Source organism: Callorhinus ursinus, unplaced genomic scaffold (assembly GCF_003265705.2).
Source record: "Callorhinus ursinus isolate GAN/ISIS: 27379988/994484 unplaced genomic scaffold, GSC_fseal_2.0 scaffold80, whole genome shotgun sequence".
NCBI lineage: Eukaryota > Metazoa > Chordata > Mammalia > Carnivora > Otariidae > Callorhinus > Callorhinus ursinus.
This window is the reverse complement of record NW_027397142.1, coordinates 441880-461841: the sequence shown is the minus strand read 5'-3', so window position 1 is coordinate 461841 and position 19962 is coordinate 441880. Positions and strand designations below refer to the sequence as shown.

The window sequence follows — 19962 nt, the reverse complement described above, 5'->3', positions numbered from 1 at the left end:
CTTAATTGGTGGAGCGTATTCGAGAAAAAGCTATACTCAAAGGCATAAAGGCATGAAATAGCAAGGCTTACTTGAAATACACGTAGACTCTAGTGGAGCATCAGGTTTGAAGAGAAAAACTAGTTCATTCCATGGGAGAAGAGTGAGCTCTCTCTCTCTCTCTCTTTTTTTTTACTGAGGTGGGGGCACTTTTGAAGAATGTGCTCAAAGGGGTTAAAATCTTCATTTGCCTCCCTCTAGCAGTATCACTGACGGTGGGGCGCCGCTGATCGAAATCCTGGAGAAGTAACAGGGATCACAAAAGGTCTTCCTTGTGTTTGAGGCTACAGATTTGGGGTTTACAACGTGGGCGATGAGAAGTCCGTAAGGGATTTTAAACAGTAAGACTCAAGAGGGAAAAAAAGGGCAAGGTTACAAGCCTAACCGGTGATACAGCTAAACTCAGGAAAGGGTTTTTTTCTTTTTTGTTTTGTTTTGTTTTGTTTTGTTTTTAACTTCAGAACTCTTACCAGCCGACTTACACGGCTTTCATGGAAACCTAACAATTCTGGAGTGTGTAGGCTAAGCGGCAAAGGTTCAGGAACAACGTTCGGCACCCTCTAAGTTTGGTTAACACAGGACCAGCATCTAAAATCTCGGTTCCATAAAACGAGGACGCCTTTCTTTCAAAGAGGAATTCTGTTCTTCGCATCATCTTCGTCGTGACGCGCCTCTTCCTCGGCCCTCTCTTCCCGGTCGCCCCACTCTTCCTCCTCCTTCTTCCTCCTTCTCCCTCCTCCTCCCTCCTCTCCTCTCCCCATTGTTTCGACCCACTCCCTCCTGACGCACGCTGGGAAGTGTAGTCGCTCGCCCCGATGTTTGAGCCGGCTGGGCGGCCCCATAAACTCAGTATCTGCACATAACTCAACAGATTTTTTGAGAGGTGGGGTAAAGCCTGGAAGGCCCAGCCCCTTATCCGAGGAGCAGTCTGGGAGTTGCAGTTTCCAGGCCCAAAGCCGGCAGGTTGGGGGCTGGCTCTTGGACTCTAATCCCCCCCCATCCTCGCTCATCCTGATGACGTCACGCGAGCCCGGCAGGTCCCTGCGATAGGCGGTAGTTCTCGAGGAGGGGTCTCCGCTCTGGCCGCCGCGGCTCGAGAACAACACTTCCCAGGAGTCTGCGCGGCGGCGCGCCGACAGCCGCGCGATGCCGTGATTGGCCGGTGAGCCGGCCGCACGCGGAGGAGCCGAAGGAGCAGCTCTGTTGCGACAGAGGCCGAGCGGCGAGGCCCAGTGAGTTGGGGGAAGGGGCGCCGGGGGGAGGGTGCTGGCCGGTGAGGGGGGAGGGAAGAAGAGAAGAGGGAGGAGGGACGGGGTCGGGATGGAGGAGGCTGCGGAGGAGAAGAAAGGGCCCAGGGAGAGACGCTGACGGGCGGGGGCTGGGGAAAGTCCCGGGGGTGGCGAGTGAGGAGACCCTGAGGGGACTTAGCGAGGGGAAGACGAGTGCGTCCCGGGAAGAAGCTGGGCCCGACGGCTCGGTGGTGTGGAGGGGGAGACGGAGAGGAGGACCGAGGCAGACGGGAGGAGGAAGCCCGGGAAAGTGAGGCGGCCGGCTGGAGCGCCAAGTTGGGAAACCGGAGACGGGGACCTCTGCCGAGGGGGCAGAACCTGGTCCCTAACTGGAGGCCCTGAAAGGAGGAGCGTTTCCAGAGTGAGGCAGTCCGTGGGGATTGGTGGACAAAGCCTGAGGGAAGAGATGTTAAGATTAGAAAAGCGGCCGAGGACCAGAATTGGCTTGAGGGACCCTGACAAAATTTGGAGCGGCTAGGCATGGGCGGAGCAGGGTATCCGAAGCTTGGTAGGAAAATTCCTGAGCGGGATGGAGCAGGGCCCAGGCATTCTACTACAAGTTCAGAATTGTGGGGTGTTTGCCTTTCTTCAGGCTCCCTGTAAGAACAGTTTCGTACCCCTGTGGTTCACCACCATGCCCTCTGACCTGGCCAAGAAGAAGGCAGCCAAAAAGAAGGAAGCTGCCAAAGCACGGCAGCGGCCCAGAAAGGGACACGAAGAAAACGGAGATACTGTCACAGAACCACAGATGGCAGAAGAGAAAAATGAGGCCAATGGCCGAGAGAGCACAGGTGAATTGAGGGAGACGTGGGTTCCTGGGATGGTTGCTACCACCTAATGGGTGCCCAAACTGGAGTCAGAATCCTGATGCGGGGGGGCACTGGAGAATATATCCGGTGCCACAAAACTTTTCAGGATGAACCAGACCCATAGAATTGGAGCTCGTGCCCTCTTGCTATTGATCAGGAAAACCGAACGCAAGGTTCTCACATGCCTGGTGGCAAACAAATGGACGGGTATTGTGCTATCTTGGTGCTCTGCATGCTAGCCAGAGGAGGTCAGTTCCTTGCCCTTTTCTCATTTTCCATTTCTGCACATGGTGGTCAGTGTGCCAGGTTCTTTGCCACATCACACCTCTGGCCTTCCAGGGGTAGTGACTCTACCAAGAGAGAAACTTATGAATTGCTTTTTTGGATTTTTCCTGGGAAAAGATGCTTTTCTGTTCTTTATATTTTGGGAACTATTTATTGAGCACCTCTCAAATGCTAGACACCATGCTACATACTGATGCACTTTGAACTGTCTGTTCTCTGATAACTTACAGTCCAGCTGGGGAAACATGACAGTGTGTGATACAGAATTTTCCAGGCCCTTGGAAGTCTCTTCCTAACCTTCTTTCTGCCCCTCTGAAAATTCCCCAAACAGACCTGCTCCATCCAGACTATTATTGTCGCTTGACTAGTCATGACATTTTTGCCCTTATACACCAAGGTTCTAATGCCACAATTTTTGTGCTAGGTGCATTTGACATTTCTCTCGGGGCCCAGCTCAGGATAGCAAAACTTTCCCCATCAAACCTGACCTTTAAAATAATATCATTTGCTATACCCCTGTGCTGTCGTATAGTGTTACTTTTTATGTTGTGTCTTCTGTTTCTTCATCAAAATCATTTGATCTTTGAGTTCAGGGACCGTGTTTCTTGGGTCATACTTTTTTGTAGGACTGACTTTGCAGATGGAGATACTAAGTAAATGTTTGAAGAGGAGAGTGAAATTATTAATACAAGTCATAACAGACAGGAGTTCGGAAAAGGGGGAATTAAAAGTGATTGAGAGGAGAGAGTTGAGTGGTAGGAATTGTCTCCAAAATAAGAATTATGGGAGAAAGCTGGTGCAGTAAGGTCAAGCCACAGGGAAGTGTTATTCCTGGCCAGAGTAGTGGAGGATTGCCAAGTTGAAAATGATGGGAGTGAATGAGGAGGCTGAGTTGTGATCTCTAAAATAGAGAGGTGGGGTCCCGTCTAGGTCCTCAGGAACCATGGTGAAGCAGTGTCTCTCATCAGCTTGCTCTCGCTGATTTGGAAAGGTAGCAAAGTGAATCCTACTTGAGACTATTGTCCACTGTTCCCATTACAAATTTCTTCTTCACTTTTGCCCCTAGGAAAATGGGATTTCCAGGGAACCCAGCTGTTGTATCCCCATCTCAGTAATAGGAGAGCTTTAGTTTTCACCTTGCTTCCTCAGGCAGCTGCTGTTCTGAAATGTGACATCTGTTTTCTTTCCAGCCCTCTTAAAACATTTCTTATTATCAGGGACCCGTGTCGTTTCTGCTCCCTCTGCCAAGACTGAGTCCTCTCTCCTCTCTGAGTTGGAGATTACTTGATGCTCCAGGTCACCATTCTCCCACCTTTACTGATTGCCATTGTCACACAGTCTTCACAGTTGTGAAGTAAAAAGTAGGCTATGAAAGGAGGGTATTAGGACAGATCTGTATACAATGTATACACTCTGTAAAGCTTGTGAAACATCTGAGTCAGCTCCACTTGATCTTGAGCCCAGGTCCTGCAGGGCATGCCTTTTTCAGCATTTAGGTCTTCATATGATAACATTTGGTCACCTAGGTAAGGGCCAAAAACCTCCAGTGCCCAAACAGGGACTCGAACCCTGGACCCTCAGTTTAAAAGGCTGTTTCTCTACTAACTGAGCTGTCTGAATGCTCTTTTAGTGCGAGGGTGGGGTCTGCCTTACCCTCTTCCCAAACTTCTTTTCTGTCTCCAGAAGTGGATTTGCTGACAAAGGAGCTAGAGGACTTTGAGATGAAGAAAGCTGCTGCTCGAGCTGTCACTGGTGTCCTTGCCTCTCACCCCAACAGTACCGACGCCCACATTATCAACCTCTCCCTCACCTTTCATGGTCAAGAGCTGCTCAGTGACACCAAACTGGAATTAAACTCAGGCCGTCGTTATGGCCTCATTGGCTTAAATGGAATTGGTGAGGCCCTTGGAAGGCGAGGTGGGAGGTGTCTCTCCTTGGCTCGTCTGTCACTCAGCAAGTATTTACTTAGCACCAGCTATGTGCAAAGCAAGGAGTTTACAATATGGGTGGGAGACCACATATGTCCAGGGAAAAGGAACTAGCAGTACAGAGCAGTATGTGGTAAGTACCACAGGAGTAGTTACAGACAGTAGGTGCTGGAGGAGTGGGTGGGAGGGATAGGCCTGGTGGTGTGTGAGGCCACTATAGGTGATCTGACTTGACGGAAGAGGGGTGGGACAAGAATTGGAGGAAAGTTGGAAAGGTAGCCCCAGAAAGCAGGGGGGTGGGGACAAATGAAAGGAAGGAAGGAAGGTACTAAAAAAAATGGTGAGGTCATGGTTTGGCTGGAGTGGAGGAACTGGTACAGGGGAACGATAGGCAGACCTGTGCTGAGTGTCCTCTTCCCATTCTTTGCCTGCTCTTCTTAGGAAAGTCCATGCTGCTCTCTGCTATTGGGAAACGGGAAGTGCCCATCCCTGAGCACATTGACATCTACCATCTGACTCGGGAGATGCCCCCTAGTGACAAGACACCCTTGCAGTGTGTGATGGAAGTCGACACAGAGCGGGCCATGCTGGAGAGGGAGGCTGAGCGGCTGGCTCATGAGGATGGTAGGGCTCCGGACCTAGGGGTAGGGGTGGACCTCCTCCCAGGGAAGGCCCAGGGAGCCTCACGAACCATTCTCTGCCCGCAGCCGAGTGTGAGAAGCTCATGGAGCTCTACGAGCGACTGGAAGAGCTGGATGCCGACAAGGCGGAGATGAGGGCCTCACGGATCTTGCACGGGTTGGGTTTCACTCCTGCCATGCAGCGCAAGAAGCTGAAAGACTTCAGTGGGGGCTGGAGAATGAGAGTTGCCCTTGCCAGGTGAGTTCCTTCCTCCTTCTCTACCCTCTGTAGCTCCCCATTTCCCTCGGGGTTGAATGCTTACTCCAGTGGAACTGTTGAGAACAGGGGTCAGTGGTCAGTAACAAGACACCAGCGGTGTGGAGGGGGGTGGTATGCTTGGGCTAATGAGTGAGCTTCCTGACTGAAGTGATCATTGTTGGATTTCTGGCACAGTGTTTGGGAATCCTAGGATCAGCCCTAGGTAAAATGGTAAAGTAGGCCCATTTCTTCCTTCCTGACTCCCATCCTTTCCTTTTCTGTGTTTCAGTCCTGATCCTTGCTATGTAAAGATAAAATATATTAGGCAGTTATTAAGTAATCTTTCCTTACCTCTTGTGACCTGGACCCAAAGTGAGTTTGTAGAGACCATCGTTCCCTCAGCAGTCCCCCCAGAAAGTCCCCATAGGTGCTCCCTTACCCCACGGTTCTCTGCCAAGTAAATTGGTGAGGTTTGAGACGCTCCTTTAGCAAGGCTTTCTGTGTGTGCCTTAGACCATGAGAGCAGTGGTTCCACGTGCTAGCAAGGATTAGCTACCTCCGGTTCCCCTAGGGAGCTTTAGAAGTACAGATTTCCTAGCCTCTTCTTCACATCTGTGCAGTTGGAATACTGGAATTTGGTGCCTGGAAATCTTGTTTCTAAAAAACTCTGCAGTGTGGTGACTGTGGGTCTAGGAACCAGTGCTATCCCCTTGCTTCTGCTGGCTTGAGATTCCACCTAAGAAGAGAACATTTTTTGGCCTCCTTGCTAAAAGTCTGGCAACCCCATTGGATAAGTTTAACTTGAATACTTTTTGCTTTAGCAATTTATTTCCTCTCTCCTTTTGTCTTCCTGATGGTCACCAACTTAGCGTAAAAGACTTTCCAGACTCATAAGGACTTTTACAACCTTATCCTCAAACTGCGCCATCTTTGTGCTTCTCAGCACTGTTTTCTGCCCTTTCATCTCAGTTCTGGTTTCTCTCTTCGTTCTCCCCTTTCCTTGAAGGTATAGAACCTAGAATTGATTTCAGGACTGAAGCCAGGCCTGACCAGAGTTGCAGGTAGCAGGCAGGGCCGTCCCCTCCTGTGTAGCCCGCAGCAGACTGAAGGGGCTCTGTCTCCTTTCCTATCCTTCAGAGCCCTCTTCATTCGGCCCTTCATGCTGCTCCTGGACGAGCCCACCAACCACCTGGACCTCGATGCCTGTGTGTGGTTGGAAGAAGAATTAAAGACGTAAGGGGCTAGGGATGGGGGGTGGGAGTGGGCAGGTCCTGAAGGGGGGATTTGAGCAGAGTCTAAAGGAAATGGATGCCTGGAAACTGCAGTGATAGGAGAGCAGTGAGAAAAGGAACTGATGCAAGGCTGGGCGAAGGCCAAATTGAAAAAACGGTAAGCACTTTAGGGCAGGCCTTTTTGTTTGATTAGTTATTTTTAGTCTGAAATGTGCCAGTTGTTTTTTTAACTTTCTCGGTTCTTCCCAGTTAAATTACAGCATCTTCATACTTCATACATGTCTTTAGACAGTATTTTTCTTTTAACTGTATTTCTATGCATCATGTAAAGAGGGGCCTCCTACTGAAGATCATGATGCAGTGACATATGGCTAAAGAGCTGAATAACTGGAATATTGTACCAACTCTGAGGGCAGGCTTTTAGTGGTCTCTGCAATGACTTGGTAACGTCTTTCAAAAAGCAGAATTTAGTGATTTTTATCGCACCTGCTCAGTTCTTCCCACCCATCTGTTAGAGACATTTATGGATATGTTTGTGTACATACGCTTATTTTTACCATCACTGGTGAACTACCATCTCCACTCCATTCTGCTGAAAATTAGAACAGCAGATTGAGGAAACTCAGAATGAAAGGCATCGAAGTGCCATTACAGGTGGATTGTGCACTGGTGGCCTGGGTGGTTGCTGGGAGCAGGGAATTGGCTGTTAAATCTAAAGGGTGCTCCGGCGTAAGGATGGGGAAAGATGAAGGTTGTCTGGGCCTCTCGGCTCCCCTGTCGCGGACCGTCACAGTTGTGAGTACCTCCCTGACTGGTTCTCTGCTTTACAGTTTTAAGCGCATCCTGGTCCTCGTCTCTCATTCCCAGGACTTTCTGAATGGTGTCTGTACCAACATCATTCACATGCACAACAAGAAGCTGAAGTATTACACGGTGAGCGGGCCCCAGCTTCTCGACGGCAACCTCTGTGCTTATCAGCTCCTTGAAGCTCTCCTTTAAAAAAAACAAAACAAACAGACTTAGTAGGCCTTTTCTACCTATTGCTATTAAAAGATGTGGACAAGGAGTCCTGCAGCCTTGTTCTATTTTAGTCTCGAAGTAGTTGCTCTCGGGTTGTAGGCCATCGATTGGCAGCCTGTGTACGTGGTGTGTACTTGCTTTTTGGTAAAGCGGTTGACTTTTCATGGTGCCCAGGCAGGCCCTGTTGCTCCCTGCCTTCTTGAATGACTACTTAACTCTGCTTTATGACAGTCAGCACATTTACTCCTCCTTCCATGAAGAATGGGAGTCAGGATCTCAACAGCCCACTTGTCTGCCTTTCTTTTTCATTTTTTATATTTCAAAAGAAAGAAAATAGAGTTTTTTTCATTCATACTTATGCTCACTGTGGGAGTATTAATAATTTCTTGTATAGTCTTCCAGAGATTTCATGTATACTTGCAAGGATTTGTGGAAAATTTCATGTATACATATCAGAGCTGTAATATTAATAATTGTTCTCTTCTGTAGGTTGCTTTTACATTTTTATATCTTATACTGCTTCCCATATGAATATGTATAGAGCAACCTCACTCTTTTCAGTAATTGCATAATATTTCTTTGTGTAGCTATCTAGTATCAGGCCCTTTTTGATGAATATTTAGGTTGAGTCCAATTTTTTGCAGATAGAAACCATCGCAGTCCAATTGTGCAGTGTTTGCTACGTCCTAAATCTGATTGGTCTACTGTCTTCCTTTCTGGGTGCAGTTTCTGTAGCCTACATGGGGCTTCACCCTCTAAGCGGGGTGGGAAGGAGTAGAAGGTGCTCTTGGAAGGCAGTGAGCCTCGTGATGTCCATGTGACAGTTATGGTCAGGACTACTGCCAGTGCTGTGGGTGTCTTTATGGCTAACCTGAAGATTTGCTCTGGAATCCTGCTCTGGCTAAGCTAAGAGTGAGAGGCACACAATTAGAAAGATCTCAGATTCTGGGTTGGGGTATGCTTTGTTAATGTACTTCCTCTTTCCCTGCCGCACAGTCTTATAGCCAGGGCCAAGTCAGATGCCATCCCACATCCCCCTAAACCCTGAGAACCAGGACCGAGGTTAAAGCTGCCTGCCTTGCCTGGCACATTTCTCTGCAGGGTAATTATGATCAGTATGTGAAGACACGGCTGGAGTTGGAGGAGAACCAGATGAAGAGGTTTCACTGGGAGCAAGATCAGATTGCACACATGAAGGTAAGAGCTGAGCTCACATTCTCCAGGAGAGTTGGATGAGGGTATTTGGGGAATTGAGGGGTGCTGGAAGTCAGGAAGAAGTTGTCATCAGTATTTACCCCACTTTTGTTTTTATTTCTTTATTTTTAAAAAAGATTTTATTTATTTATTTGACAGAGGGAGAGAGACATTGAGAGAGGGAACACAAGCAGGGGGAGTGGGAGAGGGAGAAGCAGGCTTCCCGCCAAGCAGGGAATCTGATGGCGGGGCTCGATCCCAGGACCCCGGGACCATGACCTGAGCCGAAGGCAGACGCTTAACGACTGAGCCACCCAGGCGCCCCAGTATTTACCCCACATTTAAAATGAGTTGTTTGGTACCTGCCCATACTCCAAGCCCCATTTCTGGTCTCTTTCAGAACTACATTGCTAGGTTTGGTCATGGCAGTGCCAAGCTGGCCCGGCAGGCCCAGAGCAAGGAGAAAACACTACAGAAAATGATGGCATCGGGACTGACGGAGAGGGTCGTGAGCGACAAGGTGGGGTCCGCTTCGGTAAAGTTAGTGGCCTACGGTGAGGTGGATAAGACACAACCTAACTTGATAAACGCCCTCTCCTCTTCCTAGACATTGTCATTTTATTTTCCACCGTGTGGCAAGATTCCTCCACCTGTCATTATGGTGCAAAATGTGAGCTTCAAGTATACAAAAGATGGGGTGAGTACTCCTCTGTGTTTGGGAGGCTGGGGTGCATTTTATAAGGTAAGCATCAACTGGCTGAGAGAGTCTGCTGTTCTTTGCTGAACCCACCTACTAACCCACGTGGTCACGGGATATTTCAGACATAGTAGCTTAAGTGCCTCGTCCAGGGTCTCACAGAGACCCCTCTTCAAGTACTTGGGAGGATACCTGCTCAGCTGAGTTGGTGGGTGGAAGCAGTGGGTTGGGGTCTGCTCTGAGAGCTGCCTCCCTCCTCCACACTCCCACCTCCGGTGGTGACTGGGAAAATGGCGGGGTTATCTACCAGCCAAATTGATTGATGGGTAACCTAGCCTTGTTTTGATCTCTCTCTCACACCCACCTCAGCCTTGCATCTACAACAATCTAGAATTTGGTATTGATCTCGATACGAGAGTGGCTCTGGTGGGGCCCAATGGAGCAGGGAAGTCAACTCTTCTGAAGCTGCTAACTGGAGAGGTATGGTACCAAGTTGGTGTGTGCGATTTCTAAGAGTAGGTACTTACTGTGTCTGAGGAAGAGGGAAGGTGTGCAGGGGCCACTATGCTTGGAGGGGCTGAGCACGCCAGTGGTGAGTGAGCTGCTGGTGGTGAGTGAGCCGGCTTCTGGAGTGGGGGATGTTGTCACTGGCAGTGCTGAAGCTTGGAGCTGTTTTCTCAGAGGGAGGGAGGGAAGGAGGATCTCTGTGTGTGCGTGAGTGTGAGAGAGAGAAAACATGCATGTGTCTCAACATTTTTCCTTGTTTTCAGTTAGAGCGTTTAGAGGAACATGTGCATTTAGAGACAGTGTTTTTGTTTGAGAAAACCTGTGTTGTAGGTATGTCCAGGTCCTTTGTTTTGCAGGTGGTGCATTCTATAGTAGACATTTAATTACTAAGTAGACTGTGTTGTATGTATCTTTGCTCCCCTTGAGAACGTCTGTTTCAGTGTAGCTTCCTAAATATTTTTAGAGTGTCCAGATTAGCAGTCTATGAGGTGGTGTAGATTCTGTTTAGGAAGTTCTGCATCTTGTTTAGTGAACATACGCTTATTTTCCTACTCTGCTCATGTCTGCTTCTGACCGAGTTTCCCTTTCTATGTGCTTATCTTTCCACCTAATACTCTTTTCTTTTTAGCTACTACCCACAGACGGGATGATCCGAAAACACTCTCATGTCAAGATAGGACGTTACCATCAGGTAAAGGCCTTGGGGTATGGAATGGTATCCAGGGTGTGGGAAGGGGGCTGCATGCGACCAAGTTAGCTTTTGCCTGCTTCTCCTGGAATCTTGAACAGGTGCCTGCGTAGAGGTAGAGTTACTCAGCAGTTAACCCAGCAGGGTTCCTTTTGAAGTGGGACACCAGTCACATCTGAGTGAATTCTTTTTTTCCTGTAGCATTTACAAGAGCAGCTGGACTTAGACCTCTCACCTTTGGAGTACATGATGAAGTGCTACCCAGAGATTAAGGAGAAGGAAGAAATGAGGAAAATCATTGGTCGATATGGTCTCACTGGGAAACAGCAGGTCAGCGGAGAGGATGTGGGGAACAACCCCAGATAACTGGGAGATTGTGCCTGTGTGGTTAGGGGACACTGTTCTGACGACCTGAGGTCTCTTCCTTTTTTTTTTTTTTTTTTTCCCTTAAAGTAGGTTCCACACCCAATGTGGGGCTTGAACTCACAACCCTGAGACCAAGAGCTGTATGCTCTACTGAAAAGTGTCTTCCTTTGATTCTAGCATCCAGGAGAACCCACTAGCTTTCCTTTGCCCTAGGTTGTATGCATCCTAGTATTCGGGTCTCCTTATGAGGGAGCATGCCAGTCTCTGACATGCCCTGGTCCCAGACTAGCAAGATAAACCTTAGCGCTTGGGGGCAAAGGAAATTGGAACCTAGAAAACGAGTTCCTGGATTCAGATCCGGATTGAGGATCCACCAGATTGTTCCAATTAGTTACGATTTAAGTGCCGAGAGAGAGCAAGAGCTATGGCCTTAGGTGCCTAGGTAGGTGCTTCAGGCTCCCACATTTATCCCTACAGGCCTTGAGAGACTGGTAGCTGTGTCGCTGTCTCACTCTGTGATCTTGGGTCTTCCTTTTTGTAGAATGGTGATAACATTAATGGAGAAGCAGTGGGGAGGGGTGAGTCATGCTGTGTGTGATGGGAGTAACGCCAAGTTCTATAAATGTCATGGTTCCACTCAGGTGAGCCCAATTCGGAACCTGTCTGATGGGCAGAAGTGCCGAGTGTGTCTGGCCTGGCTGGCCTGGCAGAACCCCCACATGCTCTTCCTGGATGAGCCCACTAATCACCTGGATATTGAGACCATCGACGCCCTGGCCGATGCCATCAATGAATTTGAGGGTGGTATGATGCTGGTCAGCCATGATTTCAGACTCATTCAGCAGGTGAGGCCCCTGGCTGGAGTGGGGGTCAGAGCAGAGGGCGTCAGGAGAAGGTTGGGTATAACACGGTCATGGCGTGTGTGTGGAGGGGGGCACTTAATACATGTTTATTGGATGTGGGAAAAGGTCTCAGGGTGTAAATAGGGTGATGAGGACCAGATTTTATGGCTCTCTGAGAAACTTAGAAAGTCTTAATAGAAATACTTCATTTTTTTCAGTAGTTATTTGGGGATGTTAGCCTATTTGACATTTGGCACTGTTAGCCAAAATTGGTGAGGAAGTCGGGTATAGAACAAGGTGCTTTTACTATTCCCAAGATTCTTTAGCATAGAAATAGTATTATACTAAGGAGGATTTGGATTAGACAAAGGGTTACCACCAGTCATTGCTGGAAAAGCTGCTGGTCATTTCTCTGAAGCTTTGGGAAAGATGGGGTGGAGAAAAGGAAGCTGAGAGTGAAGCCTCTAAAACAGTTTTTTTTTTTTTAAGATTTTATTTATTTATCTGAGAGAGAGAGAAAGAGAGCACGAGAGGGAAGAGGGTCAGAGGGAGAAGCAGACTCCCTGCTGAGCAGGGAGCCCGATGTGGGACTCGATCCTGGGACTCTAGGATCATGACCTGAGCCGAAGGCAGTCGCTTAACCAACTGAGCCACCCAGGCGCCCGAGAGTGAGGCCTCTAAACAGATGTAGGCCCTGTTGGGGAACTGGAGATGAGGAGACACAGCAGATCTTGGCTTGAAGGGCTCCAAACCCGCTGGCTACAGTACCCTTGGGTTAGGCATCCCAAAGAACCTAGAGATGGTGAAACTGTGAGCTGGATATGGGGCTGAGCGGTGGGGGTTTCTTCCTGGATTCACCTGACAGTGGTCTTCTGGGCAGGGACCGGGAGAGTGCTGGCCAGGGTTATTAAGCCTAAGATTTGCTTTCTAGGTTGCACAGGAAATCTGGGTCTGTGAGAAGCAGACAATCACCAAGTGGCCTGGAGACATCCTGGCCTACAAGGAGCACCTCAAGTCCAAGCTGGTGGGCGAAGAGCCCCAGCTCACCAGGAGGACCCACAATGTGTGAGCCCCTGCCTGGATGGGGCCGGGCCTCTGGGGCCACACTCCTGCATTGCTGCAATACCGCTCCCCAGCCCCTCCCCTGCCCCCACCTGCCTTAGCTGCACTCTGTGATCTTATCTACAGCTGGACAGTACCTGTCCGTTTCCTGTCCTTCCAGTTACTTTTGTCCATGTCTGGACTCGGCTGGCTATTCTGCCAGCTCCTTGCTGGTTACTGACCTGATAGTGATGCAGCCAGAGGCACCTGAGGGTTAGCCCAAGGGCCCACATCCTGGGTTGGCCTGTGAAAGAGCTTAGGGTCCTCGTTTTCTGGGTTTTGGTGATGTTGGAGGAATACCCCCCAGCCCACCACCCCCATTCCTTTCTGCTTCTGGTTTGGAGCTCTGGACCAGGGCTTTAGTCCTGGTCGGTTTTTAAATAATTATTTAACAGTGTAACTTTTAGACCTGCGTGACATCTACAAAGTGTCCAATAAAGAAAGAAGAAGCCATGGTCCCTCCCTTCCTTTTCTGGTCTCTGGGCCCGTCACCCCCCTCCTCCCTGCAGCGCCAACACACTTAAGAGCTTGGGCGGGAATCGGTGGGATGGATGCGGACTAAAGACTAGGCTTTAGGAGCTGGAATAACTCCCTCCTTTGATGTGAAATTGTGCCTTGTCTTAGGCTGTTGTCTCACCACACACATCAGAATCACCTGGAAGACTCATTAGATCACCAGTCATTGGGTCTTGCCTCAGGGTTTCTGGTTCAGTAGGTTTGGGGGTGAGACCAGGAATTAAAACATTTCTAACAAGTTTCCAGGTGCTGCTGATGCTGCTCGTCTGGGGGCTGAACTTTGAGAACCACTCTCCTGAGACATGTTTTTCAGAGTGGTCTGAGGCTCCCTTGCTGTGACCTGCACCACAACACTTGGAGCAGGAGGTGCTTGTTAAAATGCAGATCCCCAGGCCCCAACCCATTGATTCCATTTGGTGGGATGGGAGAGATGCAGAAATGGTCTGGAGTCTGCATTTTCACACTGAAGTTTGTGAACCACCACTCCTGGGTGGGATACAGGAATTCTTGTTATTTTATCTGTCCATGGCCTTAATTTTTGTTAGCGTGGTCTCATTTACTTCCCGGCCAGGGCCCTGCATGATCTATCTGAACTTGAATAGCACTTGCAACCTTTGTCCATCAGGCACACCGGTGCCATCTGTACTGATGCGGATTCATCATACCACCTCCGCAGCCGTCCCTGTGGGGAAACCTTACACAGGCATGAGTTTTCAGTGCTGATTACAGTACATCTAATCAGTCCCAGATGGTGTCTAAACCCCTAAGGAGCTCACGATCTAATGGGGAAACCAACACTGACTAGAGAACACAATGGCATAGATCAGATGCTCAACTGTGACTTGTTAGGAGACAAAGAAGGATTCAAAAGGGGGGAAAGTTTCTTGTGAGTAGTTATCCAGAAAGACAGGACTGGTGCTCCAACTTGAAAGATGAATAGGACCTCAGATGGCCCTGAAGTCCAAGAGCTGCCCTGGGCAGATGGAACGATGAGAGCGAACGTGAGGTGAGAAGCTGCAGCTGAGCCCTCAGCGGCGAGGCTGGAGTGAGGCTCAGACTCCAACCCTGAGGGGCTTGGCTTCGTTACTTTGTGCCTTTGTGCCTAAGGCAGTCTGCTCTAAGTATCCAGAGAGGGGGTAGGGGGAGAATGGCCTCGAGAATGAGCTGCTGGGATGATGGGAACAGAGATGAGAGCTTCTGCTACTTCAGCCAAGGGAGATCCTGGGTATGTTCGTACCAATTCCCTTTGAAGTCCCTCAGGGTCTTCAGTGTAGAATACTTGAGGTGCTAAGTAAGGTTTCAGAACTGGAAGAATCAAAGCAGGCTACTCAGCGTGGCTGTCCCCCCCACCCCTTGAAAAGCCAATTTCAGAAACTTCAAGAATGCTTAAAAAGCCCACAATACATATATTTCTACAAAGGCCTAAAATAAGCAGTGTTCTACTTTGGATTAAGAACTCCCTCCTGGTCGTCTTAAACCTTAGCCCGGAAGAGGTGGCCGGATGTTGGGAAGCGGGTGAGGAGGCGAGGTTGGTGAGGTGCTGGCCGCTCAGGCTGGCTTTCACCCACCCGCAGGTGGTGCTTGTCTCCACCACTCTCCCCCGCCTCCTCCTGATTGGGAAAACCCTCTTCCCCCCCCCAAGCCCATACCTCTCCTGTTGCTCCAGGCTTCTTTAATCACAGCACTTAAGAACCTGAAATACCATTCACACGTAGGTGCAAAGTGAGAACTACTCCGTTGAACAGCTGTCTCTTTCCTTTGCAGCTTCCACGGGGAGCCCACATCACCTGCTTTTATGGAGAGCATCCAGTGTTTCTCTGCTCTGGCTCCTCCAGTCCGCCCAAACCCCCTCCCTGGCAGGCCCTCCCAGCCTGTGGTTTCCTGCTGCCTGCATCTGGTCTAGGCTCAGGTTCTGCTCCACTTCTGCCTTCCGTCCAAGCCTCACTGCACTCGGCACGCATCGATTCCACTCTGCTTTTTCCACGGATTGTCCTGTCATTCTCAGTTAAACTGTACCCCCCAAAAGACCAGCGTCAGATTCCCATTCCTTCCATGAAGCTATCTCTGGCTACTGTAGCCCTCACTAGTATTTCTTTTCTTTTTTAAGATTTGATTTTACTTATTTGAGAGAGAGAACAAACGATGGGGAGGGGCAAAGGGAGAGAGAGAGAGAGAGAAGCAGACTCCCCGCTGAGCAGGGACACCCCCCCCAACGCCGAGCTCGACCCCAGGACCCTGAGATCGTGACCGGAGCCGAAGGCAGCCGCTTAACCGATTGAGCCGCCCAGGCGCCGCGGCCCTCACTAGTTTTTCTTTTCCGAACTCTCTGTCCCTATACCCCCTTTAGTCTCACTCTTCTCTTTCCTGTGAGCCGGGCTGGCTTCTTCCACCGCATTGTAGGGCTCTGCGGGGGGGGGGGGGGGGGGGGGGGGTGCCTTGTGCTCCTCCCGACACTCCCCTGCATTTCAAGTCATGCTGAGCACAGTGGGTGTAGAGTGATCTCATAGCCTGGCTGGGTGGTGTGTGAACTCTCACAAGTGTGTACTACGCTGGGAGATGGTGCGGGGGGGCTTCTCATTCAGAGACAGGCAATCACTTGGGGGAGAGGTGGGAGCCATTAGCCTCTTTCAAGATTAAGGGAGAGCATGTTCTGGATAGGGCTGGGCCAAGCTCCTCCCCCCTCCCCCCTCTCCATCCCAGGTGCTGGCCCCCAGCCCCACCTGGTGGGCAGCTGACTCCATAAAATACCCCAAGGAGCAGGAGGTGGCCGTCAGGAGGAGCAGGAGAATGAGCGCTGAGCATGGGCAGCAGCAGCCGTCTGGGGGCCGAAGGGGCCGTAGTTCTGGCGGTAAGAAGTCCAGAAGGCGTGGCCGGCGCAAGGAAACCTACTCGATGTACATCTACAAGGTGCTAAAGCAGGTGAGAGTGGGGAGCTAACGTGTGTGCACGCACGCGTCTGTGGGTGTGTGTGGCGTGTGCTGGCCAAAGAGCCTTGAGAGAGCACTGGACAGAGAGTCCTACCCTGTTTACTCCTGGCACTGCGGCGAGTGGCCTCAGTCAGGCACGCCGTGCCCCTCTGGAGGCGGCTCCACTCGAGCTCAGAGGCCCCTACAACCTCTCGGTATCTGTTGTGCACCTGTGACGGGCGGGAGACCTTTAAAGCACGCCACTGCCGTCCAGAAGCTTCCAGGGCTTTGGACAGACAAGGTGATTATGTGGAACGTTAGGTGGGGCATAATGAAAAGACAGGGACGACCGTAAGAAAGTGCGGGGCTGAAGGGTGAGCGAATGCCAAACCCGCGACGGTACAAACAAGAGGCCCTGTTCGTGCTCGCCGGAGCAGGGAGTGATGTGTGTGAGCTTAAGTCTCGGGGAAGGCCTTCCAGCCACACAGCACCCAGTCCCTGAGGGGCTACGGGATTGGCCTGCTGCACAGAGGAGGAACCTAAGGTCCGTAAAGGCTCGGTGCACCGACTGAGTCACATGCCCTGACAGCCGCAGAGGTCGCACCCCCCATCCCGGCTCTGAGCAGGCCCCGCACCTACTTCCTGATTGTCCCACCTCTTAACCCACAGGGGCTGTGCATGCTCTCTGTGCGTGCAGCCTAGCAGAGCACCTACGAGAAGCACCTACTCCTGGCACTTGTGAGAGTAGATCTAGACATGAAGCCTGTCTCCAGTCTGAGTCCCACTAGCAGTTTCGGGGACCTGACAAGCTGGGTCTCTGAGAATGCTTTTGTGGGGTCAGGTTGGGGGCGGGACCAGCACTGTCATAGACAGGCCGAAGGGCAGCAGCGGAGGGCTGACTCCAGGGACCTGAAGAGCATGGGGGTGGGAGGGGACACTGGTGAGCCCTGCAGCTCCACCGAACCTTGGACCCAAAAACTGTGAGGCAAGGGTTGGCCCCGGGTTGGACTGGCGAAGGAGAGCTGCTTGGGGGGGAGGGGTCACCCACAGACTGTGACCCCCTCAGCCCCAAAGAGAAAAAGATGTGATGACAGCACGAGGGGTTCAGGCTCGGATCCCCTGCTGCCGGTGACATCCAGAGGCTGTGCGGAGAGCCCGGGCTCCATTTCTGTCTCCACCACTGGCCTGATATGTGTCGCTGGCAGTTGCCCCTCCCACTTCACGGGGACAATACTTCATGTCTGGCCACTCCCACGTTTGGACTGTTATCAGGCCCCCACCACTTGTGTTATTGGAGGTCACCTAGGTCAAAAGCTTGGGTGACAGAGGAGGAAACTGAGGCCCAGAGGAGAGTGCCTCATTGGAGGTCAGGCAGTGACTCACAGGTGTTCTGACTCCTAGTCTGGTGCTGAGATCGTGTCACATGAGTGTGCTCTCCGGACAATAATTTGGTAACAATCTGCCAAGGTAAGTGTGTAAACCCTTGGACCCAGGGGCCATCCCGCCTCCGGGAACCTCACCGCTAGGCGTCGCTTTCTAGGAGTAACGCTATGCAAATACACTAAACGAGAAAAAGCAAAATGCTGTGTAACTGATTCCGTTTGTCAACGGTTGATGCTTATATGTGCTCATACAAGGAACTTAATGGCATTACTTTTTTTACAGTTGGGAAAGCCTTTTAACTCGGTTGTAGTAGTAAAAAAACCCAACCCCTATTTCCATGTCTTGGCCTCTGGAGAGAGGCTGGTGAGGCAGCCTTGCAGTCCTGAGCCAGGACCTGCGGCCGGGGCCGGGGCCGGGGCCTGCTGCGTCAGGCGGAGCCTCCTCCTTAACAGAGTGGTCCCACTGCTTCTCCAGGTGCACCCAGACATCGGCATCTCTTCCAAGGCCATGAGCATCATGAACTCATTTGTGAATGATGTGTTTGAGCGGCTGGCTGGCGAGGCTGCCCGGCTGGCCCAGTACTCAGGCCGAACCACACTGACATCCCGGGAAGTCCAGACGGCGGTGCGTCTGCTGCTGCCCGGGGAGCTGGCCAAGCATGCCGTGTCCGAGGGCACCAAGGCCGTCACCAAGTACACCAGCTCCAAGTGACCCAGGGCCAAACATTAATAAAGAGTGAACTGTTCCCGCGCACTGTGGTGATTTGGAAAGGGGAGGTGTGATGTGGGGCAAGGGTATTGTCACTCTTTATGGCTACAGGGTAGAGTAATACTTATTCATACTTTTTTATTTTTTAAAGATTTTTATTTGACAGAGAGAGACACAGCGAGAGAGGGAACACAAGCAGGGGGAGCGGGAGAGGGAGAAGCAGGCTTCCCGCTGAGCAGGGAGCCCGACGCGGGGCTCGATCCCGGGACCCCGGGATCATGACCTGAGCTGAAGGCAGACGCTTAACGACTGAGCCACCCAGGCGCCCTTATTCATACTTTTTAAATAACTGCTTTCTGAGCGTGCCCCACGAACATCATGTGACAGTGCTTTGTAAACACACAAAGTTCTAACTGAGCTTTAACAGGACTTGGGCTCTGGATTAGAATCCTCGATCGGCTGTGTGTTAAGTCTTTCAGGCCATGGTTTCATGATGCCTTTTCTGGCAAACTATCATTTTTGTCCTGTGTTGGCCATGGGAACCACATAGATCTTATTCTTCAAGACACAAAATGGAAGGGTTCTCAATAACCTGCTGGGATCTATAGAATGTGTTTATTGTCCCCTAATGTTTTCTTCCCCCTAATTTCAGAACAAATTGGTAGGAATATTTGAGACTCCTCTTTTCCCCCAAACTTTATGTTGAAAAATCTCAAATCCACAGAAAAATTGCAAGAAAGTTCAATGACGACTTGTATATCCTTCACCTAGATTCACCACCTAACATTTGCTCTCACTTGCTTTTTCTCTCTCATGCGGCCTCTGCTCTATCTTGTGGGCGTATGACCCACAAATTCTCTCCCAAGCTGTGAGGGGGTGGGGTGAAGGGGCTGCATTCAGGGAACAAGTCCAAAATCCTTTTTCTTCCCTTTGCCACTGGATAGACGCAGCTTGTCCCCTTCATGTACTGAACAGGCTCACTGTAACAGGGGCTGACATCTGGATGCCGTCCTACATCCTTGACGTATATTTTCTTAGAGGCCAAGCCTAACCTGGAGATGCCATGAGAGGGGAACCAATCACCCACATTTTAGTCCCACAGCTAGAAAGGAGAGGGCCCGGGAGACCCGGCCCCTGAGCCCCGCCTCTTCCCCACTCCCACTGAGTTTCATACCTTGCTACGGTGTGACTCAGAGACCCACGTTAGATCGTGGAATTAGCATCTGCACTTTTGACAAGATCTCGGGTAATCTGCATGCACGTGAGAGCCACAGAACTCCTCATCTCTTGCTCCTCTTTGCTGCTCTCCCCTTTCTCTCCTTTCCCTTTGCTCTGTGCTTTATTTATTCATACCTTCCCGACTTAACACCGAATCAAAAAGGTCACCCTCAGCTGACCAGAGTCAGGGTGCTGTTGCTATGTTTTGTATTTTTCCAAAGAATGGTCTCCTGAGCCTGTTGCCCTGATGGCTACGGCCACAGATGGCTCAGAACGAGCCCCGAAGGCCACTGGGTCCCCTCTGCTACTCTTTCTAATGTCATTCTTTACACAGGCATAGTTCGCAGGAACCATG

At 50.6% G+C, this 19962-nt stretch overlaps 2 protein-coding genes across 4 annotated transcripts; both read left to right on the top strand.

Moving 5' to 3' along the window:
* Nucleotides 1–1122: 1122 nt before the first annotated feature.
* ABCF2 (ATP binding cassette subfamily F member 2) lies at nt 1123–13330 on the top strand. 3 transcript variants are annotated; one of them, XM_025862162.2, is made up of 15 exons: nt 1123–1271; nt 1921–2119; nt 4106–4318; nt 4792–4974; nt 5058–5229; nt 6367–6462; nt 7292–7394; nt 8583–8678; nt 9076–9195; nt 9283–9372; nt 9742–9852; nt 10508–10570; nt 10769–10897; nt 11575–11778; nt 12707–13330. In XM_025862162.2, the coding sequence occupies exons 2-15, from the start codon at nt 1963–1965 to the stop codon at nt 12842–12844; spliced, it is 1875 nt and encodes a 624-aa protein (XP_025717947.1). In that variant the 5' UTR covers nt 1123–1271; nt 1921–1962; the 3' UTR covers nt 12845–13330. The 3 variants fall into 3 exon arrangements, with proteins under 3 accessions (XP_025717947.1, XP_073743576.1, XP_025717948.1); XM_073887475.1 differs by lacking the exon at nt 1123–1271 and adding an exon at nt 1295–1312; XM_025862163.2 differs by lacking the exon at nt 1123–1271 and adding an exon at nt 1348–1836.
* Nucleotides 13331–13467: 137 nt separating this feature from the next.
* On the top strand, nt 13468–18416 carry H2BK1 (H2B.K variant histone 1). Its single transcript, XM_025862164.2, has 2 exons — nt 13468–16311; nt 18156–18416. The coding sequence occupies exons 1-2, from the start codon at nt 16180–16182 to the stop codon at nt 18390–18392; spliced, it is 369 nt and encodes a 122-aa protein (XP_025717949.1). The 5' UTR covers nt 13468–16179; the 3' UTR covers nt 18393–18416.
* The last annotated feature ends 1546 nt before the right edge of the window (nt 18417–19962 follow it).

Excerpts from the sequence above, each read along its gene's own strand:
- ABCF2 (XM_025862162.2), top strand. The coding sequence starts at position 1,963 with ATGCCCTCTGACCTGGCCAAGAAGAAGGCAGCCAAAAAGAAGGAAGCT. Across the intron at positions 9,373-9,741 it reads TCAAGTATACAAAAGATGGG|CCTTGCATCTACAACAATCT; the intron begins GTGAGTACTCCT and ends CACCCACCTCAG. Across the intron at positions 11,779-12,706 it reads ATTTCAGACTCATTCAGCAG|GTTGCACAGGAAATCTGGGT; the intron begins GTGAGGCCCCTG and ends TTTGCTTTCTAG.
- H2BK1 (XM_025862164.2), top strand. The coding sequence starts at position 16,180 with ATGAGCGCTGAGCATGGGCAGCAGCAGCCGTCTGGGGGCCGAAGGGGC. Across the intron at positions 16,312-18,155 it reads TCTACAAGGTGCTAAAGCAG|GTGCACCCAGACATCGGCAT; the intron begins GTGAGAGTGGGG and ends CTGCTTCTCCAG.